Genomic DNA, 10498 nt, shown 5'->3' with positions numbered 1-10498 from the left:
TATATTAGTTTGTTTTTAGTACATGTGATTGTGATGTGGTTCTTTGGCTGATATTGCAATTCCTGTATTGCTTAAATAAAGACATGCCTTTTTGTTATTTGTTACTCGTGCTTACTGACAAATTGATTGTGTTTCAGGACACTAGTTTGTTTTGTTTTAATTAAATCAATTACTTTTAAGTGCACATTTTGTAGAAACATCCTTTACAAAGATTCAATAAATCTGTCGTACAGATTTTTTTTTTCATACAATGGGGATATTTTTATTAGTGCTGTCAAGAGATTAAAAAAAATAGAGATTAATTAATTATGATTTTTAATTAATTGATCTAATTAATCTCTTTTTTAATCTCACCTAAAAATAGCTGAGGAAAGCCCTCAACTTATTGTGGCAGACCAAAAGACTGATATAACAAAGAAAGTGACTTTATAAAGTCATTTATTGTTTAACAAACGTTAAACAGATGCAACCATTTACATACTGTTGTATTCTTTTGTAAAATAAGTGGAAAAATAAATACAAATAAAATCAAATAAATTAAGTGCTGCAAGTTAGCACATCAGAGTTGCTCTTTTCTGAGCAATACAGCACTGAAATTCCTCTGCTTCAGATAATGAAAAATAAAACTGACATTGCAGTGCTGCAAGTTAGCACATCAAAGTATTCTTCCATCACAAAAAAAAGTGCTGAACATCAAGCAATCTATTCTAGTAGGCTACAAATGACACAGCAGCTATGCTGACCACATGTGTCTCATTTCTTCTTCCTCAGCCAGTCACTAAGACACACCAGCCTGGTAACATTTTCTGGAAGCAAGGCTGCCCTTTTCTTTTGCACTATGTGGCCTGCAAGGCTAAAGAGTCTCTCACAGGGTACAGAGGTAGCTGGGGAGGCCAGGTACTTTTGTGCTAGGACTGACAGCTTTTCATAGACTCCTGAGTGAGCATACCACCACTGCAGGGGACAGTCATCAATACTGATGCTGGGTTCTGCTCTGTAGCGCTGCAGCTCTCCAGACTCAATTCCATCTTCTGAGTCAGAGTCAGACCCCAGAAGGAGTTCGCTCCTCCTCTTCTTCTGAGCTGGTCCATCATCCTCTGTGGAGGGCTGGAGACTATCTGCTCTTCTGGGCTCTGCTGCCTGGAGCATATTCTCCAGAATGGTCCACACCTGAATGAATGAATGAATGAATGAATGAATGATTGTGATTAAAACTAAGTGCTTTTTTTTTTATTTTATTTAATCTTGTAAAGAACTTTGTGTTCCATATAATAAATAAAAGTTTGATTTGATAATGAATTGGACTCATTAGTCCAGCTTAACCTTATTGTCCTACCTGTTCCCTCTTTTCTCTTGGAAGACATTTCAAATCCTTAAACCGTGGATCCAATGCTGTGGCCACCTCGAACCATATCTCGTTGCCATTAGCTCGTCGTGCTGCCAGATCCTTCTGGAAGGCATTCTTGAACTTCACCACGTAGGCAGGATCATCATCAGTAATGTCCATGACACGGTACAGATGGCGAAAAGCAGGCAGCACTACAGAGCAAGAGACGTAGGCCTCACCACCCAGCAGCTCTGTCACATACCTGCAGAGGTGGAGAGGTTTGCTAAATAAACCTAGCTGGATTCATTTAAATCAAAGTGTAACTGATTTCCAATTTAATTGTCCTTAAAAGTTCCTTGTTATGTTCATTAATTTTGATTTTACACATGTAACAGTAGTTTATATAATTAAAATGGGAAGGTGTTTATTTGAACTTACTTGCATGGTTCAAGCAGGAGCTCCAGCCTCTGCAGTTTCGCCCACTCAGCTTCGGTTGGCAAGACCAACCTGTGGTTCTGTTGGTCCAACGTAGCCTGGACAGCCTCTCGGTTACATAGGAGGCGTGAGACCATTGCGAGAGTCGAGTTCCACCTGGTGGGTACATCCTGTATAAGTTGATCGCTCTTCTTTCCGAGTGCTACTTGTTGTTGGTTAAGTTCTGTGGTACTCGCAGGGCTTTGTTTAAAATGACCAACAATCTTGCGGCACTTTGCCAGTACACCGACAAAACCACTGCTATCGAGACATACCGTGATGGTCCTCTGGAGAATGTGAGCATTGCAGGCGATGTGCTCATATGGAAGTGCTCTCATAGCAGCCAGCATGTTTGCTGCGCTGTCTGTGCCAATGGTGGATATCTTGTTTTCAATACCCCAGTCATTTGCTACCTTGAGGAACTGTTCGGCGCATTTATCAGCAAAGTGCCTGGTTTCTGTTCTCATGACGGTCAGTGCAAATGAGTTGAGGTTCCACTCACTATCAATAAAGTGTCCAGTCACCCCAAAATAGCTGTGGTTGCCAGCTGAGGTCCAGTGATCTCCGGTTATAGCAACACAGTTGGGAGAATCCTCCGCCAAAATCTCAAGTTTGTTTTTCTTTTCGCCGTCGTACATTTTGCTGATTTTGGTCGTTACTGTAGTCCTGCACGGCGGCTTGTATGACGGGTCATTGGACGCAATTTGCAACACCTCTGTCAATCCTTTGTCCTCTACTATATTTATCGGCCTACAGTTCATCGCTATCCACTTGGCAATAACATTAGTCAGCCTGTCGGTCGCAGACTTGCTCATACGAGGGGTATTCTCTAGTTTTGTTTGGCGAAAAGCTTTGCTCTGGCTTGCTATATTGCTAACGTCTTCACTGCTAGCTGTTGCTGCACTCGCGGCTGGGTGCTTTGCGTTGAGGTGATAGGCCAAACTTGAGCTGCTTCGGTGGTAAGCAAACTCCTTCTTACACTCTAGGCAGACCACTTTACCTTTGTCAATGGTGCCGTCGGGGCGTTTATGAAATACAAATTTCCCGTTCATTGGGCCAACAACTCTCAGATGCGCCTCCATATCCACACTGTAAGCTAATCACCACTTCTCACCTTGACCTCACGACGTGACTCCACCCCCAACAAGTCAAGCACAAGGAGCCCAGCACATAAAAACGGATTTTATAACATAGCAACTCTCATACAAAATCAATGACGTCAAGAGATTAAAAATTAGATTAACGAGATTAAAAAACATAACGCGCTAAATAGCATTGTAATTAATTAATCGCAATTAACGCGATAATTTGACACCCCTAATTTAAAAGCCTTTAATTTTCTTAAAAATAGACAGTGCACCTTATGTATGGTTGTGCTTACTGATTTCAAACCAATTTTATGTGGTACACGGCACTCTGTCAAATCTGTCAAATGTTTTAGTATGACTTTGGTAAGCTACAAAGCAGCACCATTTGATGTATTGTCGGAGCATGGCTACCATAGTCAGCACCCTTATAGAGTAATTCGTACTGTGCTTCAACATAATATGGTGTGTGTGTATAAGGGCCTGGCAGCTGTTGAGAGCCATGCTTATGAAGCAGATTTCAAACTGATCAATCCACATTCATCAATCCATAAATCCTGAAAAGTGAGTGTATTGTTCTGTATTTTATGTCTTCAACTGAACAATTTTGAGAGTTATTGTAAATGAGTTGAATAAAGTTTGACTTATCTGTTTTGTTTGGCTTAATGTGCCTTAGAATTTAGTGCGCCTTACAGTCCGAAAAATACAGAACATATATATCATTACACACTGAAGAGTTGTACAGTACATTATTAGATTCAACTGAATGAAAATGTTTATCATATGGTGGTGGAACATTTCTAAGGACATTTTTGCATTCTATTAACACAATAAAAACAAACAGAGTCTGTAAACCAAGATGTGGTGCTACAGTAACTTACTATAAACATTATATGGTCAAGCTAAACCCACACAATGAAGTCAGAGCAGACAGTTTCAGACCACCTGCTTTAAACACTTCACATGCACTCAACTCACATGATCCTTAATGCCCAAAGGTCTCAAATTCCTGTTTCTGTGTGTACTTACCTGGTACAACAGTATATCATAATGTCTGGGGAGCCGTTAACATAAAAGTAAAAAATAATTTACTCAGTATGACTTTTGACAAAATGAAAAATTTGGAGACAGATGACTCCTATATATGGGCTCAAAATGTGGTCATAAATATTTTGTACTTGTAAAAAAGATTTGTATATGTAAAAAAGATTTGTGTGTGCGTAAAAAAGATTTGTATGTGTAAAAAGAATTTGTGTGTGCGTAAAAAAGATTTGTATGTGTAAAAAAGATTTGTGTGTGCGTAAAAAAGATTTGTGTGTGGACTTAGAAAAAAACCCCTGCAAGTTACAAGTACGGATTTTGACCCTATTTTTCTTCCTTTCATCTGATTGGTCAATGTCATGTCAATCACAAATGTAACAATCCAATCAGAAAACAGATGGGTTTGGCTGTCGGAGGGGCGATTTTTTGAACTGCAGGTCCTTGAAGGGTGATACAGTTTGAAGCTGGAGGATCGCTATATAAATATCCGATAGCAGCTAGGTCCCCTAACTTTCAGTAGCTGTTGAAAGGAAAAAGTTGTGGTATATCAGTGGTTAGAAATACCATTATTACTTTAGGATTAGTTTAACACAAAGTCAAGGCTGACCCAGGACCATTGCTGTGAGTCACAGTGCGCAGCATAAAAGTCCTTTCACATCGGACGCAGGATGTGCTGCTAATGCTAACTGCTAACTAAAAGCAAAGGATCCAGAATTTGTTACGCTGGCTGCTGGGCTCTGTGGGTTTTTGCAGCAGCTCTACCTGTACTAGATGCACCTGCTCCTTGTCTTTTCTATCTCTGACTTTATGTCCTCTACAAGAGTTTGGTTTTTTTGCTGGTTCTTCAAATGTTCAATAAAAACATGTATGCTAATTCATAACGAAGAAAGCTTTGTAATGAAGACTGTCATTTCCAAAACACTGCCCGCCCCCACCCCGTGTCCGCAGCGCTGTTGAAAAGGCTGTGGAAGTCCCTGTATTAAACACGTAGACCTGTGACACAAAAATCACCAAACTCGGACGACCACAGACTGTTTTCCTTCGTGGTGATGAAGGAAAACACTGGGTTGGCATGTAAAAGGGCATTTATTCCCTTCAAAGACCTGCAGTTCAGAAAAAGCGCCCCTCGACAGCCAAACCCATCTGTTCTCTGATTGGATTGTTACATTTGTGATTGACATGACATTGACCAATCAGATGAAAGGAAGAAAAATAGGGTCAAAATCAGATCAGCAGTCTAGAGAAAGGAAACAATTCATCAGATCACTGTTTGATGATTCAGACTGTTGAGCCTCTTCACACACAATCCAATTTACTGTGACATAAATTAACTAGTAAAATTCTCAATTTATTTAAGGCTTTATGAGCTTACTGTAGTCTAAAGAGGAGATAAATGAACTGCAGCGTCTCACATGGTTATAGCAAGTGTAATAAAAGCATTCATTACTACAGAAATACAAAGAATAGCCACCAATATTTGTTGGCACAAGTGCAGGATATGCCAAATATTTCCTAAACAGAAGCTTTGTGGCTCCAACATTTTCTACAACAGGTCAGTACTAGTAAAGTATGAAAACCAAAACTTTTAAAAACTTTTTGCCCATCAGTAAATGGAAACATATCACAAAAAGTCAAACTACTGCATGTAAGTTGCCAAATGTGCTACGCAATGCCAGGTTCATACTGCTTCAGTTACAATCACTGTTTACTTACCAGCAAAGGCAAAACCAAAGATCTCTTTCATTCTGTGTAACAAAAGACAAAGCACAAAAACACAGAATGAGACAACTCAAATCAGCATCACAGTCAATACTGCATCACTCTGTGTAGTCCAAAAGATTCAGTATACTTCTTTGTTTACCACAGCAACAAACAACTCTCCTCTTTTTTCTACACCTTATTAAAGATTACTGTCTTCATTAAGGTAATATGTGGTTTCATCCATTTGTAATAAGCCACACACGTTTCTCAGTTATGTGATAGCTCTATTAGTTTGGTGCCATTAGATAACACAGTAGATTTAATAAGCAATGATTTGCTACACCTAGCACTGCACACTTTATCAAATTCTGACATCACAATTTCAAGGCATGAACAATCATAAATGAAAGCTTGGATGATATTTTTGTAGGCTTCAACATTTGAGTTGGTCTGCATTCAAATTCTGCTTCCTAAAAATATTATCACCTACACACAGTATCATTTAATATGCTGTTGTTTTAAATATCTACATATCATATTTTTAATATTAATGGTGAACTGCTGCATTTTATTTATTTGAAGGTGGACTTTTTTATATTTCGTTAATTTTTCACAAAGTGAGAAGTTAAACAGAGCTGCAGGTGTAGGTTTTCTTTAAAAAAAAAAACAACCTGCACAAACAAGTGCTTGTTAAACAGTTCTTAAAATTTAACTAAAAAACTAAAATTAACTTATTAAAAAAAACTTCCTGTTAAGAGATGTTATTATTCTTATATTATGTGTTTTATCCTCACTCTCTCTCTCCCTTCTGTTAATTAACTCAAAGCACAAAAACACGTTTTGGGACACAGCTAATGGCGGTAAAATGGCTCCTTTGAAGTTGCCGACCCTGCTGCTTCAGCAGCTAATCAGTGGTTCTAAAATTACCTTACAACCTAAAGAATGAGGCCGTTTTAACTGACTGATTTGTGAAGAGGAGAACTAACTTCACTTTCCTAAGAGACTCAGAAACACTAACACACCGAATGAACCAAAATACAACACAATAACTGTATTAAACAATCAAATGAACCACATTAATTTCACACTGGGCCTATAGCAGCTAGGCTAGGCGTTAGCGCTTAGGTTGTTAGGGCTAGCATACCAAACACTCCTTTTAAATACTAAAATTACAACGTTTCACTAAAAAAGTAGTCATTGTGTTACTTTAACATGACTTATACTTCAACTGCCTTTATAAGTCACTAACAACAACTGGGTAAATCACTCAAACAGCTTATAGACATTTCATTTCAGAGAAGAGAGACAGAGAAGCAGCGCTTACCGGCAGGGACGAGCAGAGAGTGGGCAGAGATTCAGGCGTCAGCCGGAGACATAAAAAAAGAGGCATTCACGGGTAGTGGGAAACTCCGCAATTACACAAAATTGAAAACGTGAAAAATATATGTAAATTTAAATATTATTATACTAGATTTTTTTGCAACAAAAAGCAACTAACAGAAATTTTATTCTATATATTTTAAGAAGCCCCACATCACCGGCCTGAATGACTACAGACCGGATGCTCTTCGTGGATTACTGCTCAGCTTTTAACACCATCCTTGCACACAAACTGGTGGCCAAGCTACAAGACCTGGGGCTTCCATACAGCACCTGCATGTGGATCAACAGCTTCCTCTCGGGCCGTAGACAGAGAGTCAGAGTTGGCCATCACACATCCTCAGCCCTGAGTCTCAGCACTGGCTCACCCCAGGGCTGTGTGCTCAGTCCACTGCTCTACTCTCTCTACACACACGACTGCACTCCTCGCCACCACAGCAACATCTTTGTGAAATTTGCAGATGACACCACAGTGGTGGGGCTCATTTCCAAGGGAGACGAGTCTACGTACAGAGACGAGGTGGAGCAGCTGACGTCATGGTGTAAGGCCAATAACCTCCTCCTCAACACTTCAAAAACCAAAGAACTCATAATAGATTTCAGAAGGAAAAAGGCAGAGATCCAACCACTATTCATAAATGGGGACTGTGTAGAAAGGGTGGCAAGCTTCCGCTTCCTGGGAGTCAATATAGAGGAGAACCTTTCCTGGAGTGTGAACACCTCCGAGCTGCTGAAAAAGGCCCAACAGAGACTGTACTTCCTGAGAATTCTCAGGAGGAATAACATCACACAGAAACTGCTGGTGTCCTTCTACAGAGCCACCATTGAGAGTGTTCTAACTTACTGCATATGTATTTGGTACACTAGCTGCACAGGGGCTCAGAGGAAAGCACTCCAAGGGATCATTAACACCGCCCAAAAGATCACTGGCTGCCCTCTCCCCACACTGGAAGTTCTACACAATGCCCACTGTTTTAAAAAGGCCCAAAACATCATAAAAGACACCTCACATCCTGGCCACTCCCTGTTCGAACTGTTGCCCTCAGGCAGACGGTACAGGGCAATCAGAGCAAGGACTAATAGACTCAAACACAGCTGTTATCCAACTGCAATAACACATCTGAATACTACAAAAAAATGTCCATCACGCCACTCGTGTTAATCTATGCACGGCCTGAAGCATGTGTGTGGGAATGTATGTGAATGTTTTACTGTTACATCTTATTAGTATTTTAAGTATTCTATCTATTTTATTTATTGAATTTTATTGTTTTATTTATATTTTGATATTGCTAGGGATGATGCAATGATCGGGGACCATTCTTCATTTCGTTGTTCTCGTGACAATGACAATAAAGTTTCTGATTCTGATTCTGAATAAATGTTTCAAACAGGATTCTTTGAATTTGAAATAATGGTTAAAAGACATAAATAAACACAAGGTCATTATGTTAAAATGTACTTTATTATGATAGATTTATTTAACTGACTGTAATAGCAGTAATAAGAACAGTCTTCTTCTGAACACCAACACCAAGGAGCTGGTGTTGGTGTTCATGAAGCTTCAGCTTCAAAGCTGAAGCTGTCTGCAAAAACTAGCTGAAAAAGCTGAGAAGTTGCAGAAATTGTAAAAACTTTGCAGAAGCAAAGGAACTTTGCTAAAATGGAATAACTTAGCAGAACTGCAATATCTTAGAGGAAACATAATACTTGGCAGAAATACAATAGCATAGCAGAACTTAGCAGAAATATTGTAACTTACCAGAAACACGATAACCTCTCAAAAATACAAGAATTTAGGAGAAATAGTATAAGATAATAGAAATAATATATTTAGCCAAAAATACTTAAACATTACGGAAACACGATGATTTAGAAAAATAGTACAACATAGCAGAAATACTGTGATTTACCAGAGACACTGTGATGAACTATGAATATTGTAATTTTAAATCAAGACTATGTTTTAGCACAAATAGTATAATTTGACAGAAATACTATCATTGGGCAGAAATACTATGTTTCAGCACAAATACTCTGGTTTAGCACAAATATTATAACATAGCAGAAATACAATTATATAGCAGAAATACTGTATTTAGCACAAGTACCAAAAAGTAGCAGAAATACTATGATTTAGCAGTAATACTATGATTGAGCAGAAGTAGTAAGATGTAGTAAAAGTACTTTGATTTAACAGAAATACAATTATGGAGGAGTAATACTTTAAAATGGGAGAAATATTGATACACACAAACATACACAGAGCGTAAAGGGAAGAGTATTTGTGCCATGGAGTGTTAACAAGAATGTGAGGTCCATATTAGAAAAGCTGGTAAAATCATAAAAGTTTGCAGAATTGTAATGAATGATCAATATGAATTACTGGTCTGTGATAGTGTATTAATTTGTAGGGAAAAAAACATGTTGACGAAGGGGGAATCGAACCCACGACCTCTGGCTTGCAGACTGCGCCACTGGGAAAGAGAGCGGGCGACTTGAAAAACAGGGTGATGAGCAGTCAGAATTAGATCGCGGTGAGAGGCGAAAAACGCTGTTTTTTGGAATTACAAAATGTTGTGTAACTCAAAAATTAGGTGGGCTAGAAGCATAATTCTTCTACTGGCTGAATGAGCGGACTTTGGTGTACTTTGACCACGATTTTCATTAATCTTTGTACATCCGTCGCTGAGATATGACAAGGGAAGGAACGGCAGACCTCAGATATGATTGGCATGCTGGGAAGCCGTGCAGGCCCTGATATGTGCATTTGAATGTCTGAGTCCTCACAGAGGATTGGCTGCCTGGGGACCAGGAAGAAATATATAGAAATAGTATGATTAAGCATAAATACTACATTTAGCAGAAATACTATATTAAGCACAAATCCTATAAAAAGCAGAAATAGTATATTAAGAACAAATCCAATAAAAAGCAAAAATACTATATTAAGCAATATAAATATCCTATAAAAATCCTATAAAAGGCAAAAATACTGTACTATGATTTGGTAGACAAACTATAATTAATAAGAAATACTATATTTGGTAGAAATACTAAATTAACACAAATCTTATAAAATAGGAGAAATAGTATGATTTAGCACAATAGTAATAACTTAAAACAGAAAAATTGGAAAAGCAAAATGGACAGCTGAAAAAATGCCGAACATGCTAAGGGTCCCTAAAATATACTTGTTAAATGAAAAAAATCGGCAAAAAAACATATAACAGCCACACAATCACAAATATGGACACATATGCAAACACACATGCACAGAGAGACACACACACAAGATCCAATTCAGTCAACCAGTCTAAATATATTGAATTTAAATCTTACAATGAGATCATCCCATTAAAAGGCTTTCTCTCTCTCTCTCTCTCTCTCTGTTACACACACACACACACACACACACACGGGGAGAGAGAAGCAAGTTTCTAGCTCAGTCAAGCAGCCTGGGAGCTGCTGAATTTGAATCCACCAATCA

General features: G+C 38.5%; 1 protein-coding gene across 2 annotated transcripts; it reads right to left on the bottom strand.

The window, feature by feature from the left end:
- Nucleotides 1-421: 421 nt before the first annotated feature.
- LOC146700204 (E3 SUMO-protein ligase ZBED1-like) lies at nt 422-5667 on the bottom strand. 2 transcript variants are annotated; one of them, XM_085470327.1, is made up of 4 exons: nt 5641-5667; nt 1766-1918; nt 1337-1589; nt 422-1170 (listed from the first exon to the last, which is right to left on the bottom strand). In XM_085470327.1, exons 2-4 carry the CDS (start codon nt 1897-1899, stop codon nt 754-756), a joined length of 804 nt encoding a protein of 267 aa, XP_085326453.1. In that variant the 5' UTR covers nt 1900-1918; nt 5641-5667; the 3' UTR covers nt 422-753. The 2 variants fall into 2 exon arrangements, with proteins under 2 accessions (XP_085326453.1, XP_085326451.1); XM_085470325.1 differs by lacking the exon at nt 5641-5667 and having other exon boundaries at nt 1766-4312.
- Nucleotides 5668-10498: the final 4831 nt, after the last annotated feature.

This window comes from Copadichromis virginalis, linkage group LG10 (genome assembly GCF_057382275.1).
Source record: "Copadichromis virginalis isolate Kocher_CV1m ecotype Utaka linkage group LG10, C_Virginalis_male_GT1.1, whole genome shotgun sequence".
Lineage (NCBI taxonomy): Eukaryota > Metazoa > Chordata > Actinopteri > Cichliformes > Cichlidae > Copadichromis > Copadichromis virginalis.
This window is presented reverse-complemented; position numbering and strand designations above follow the sequence as displayed.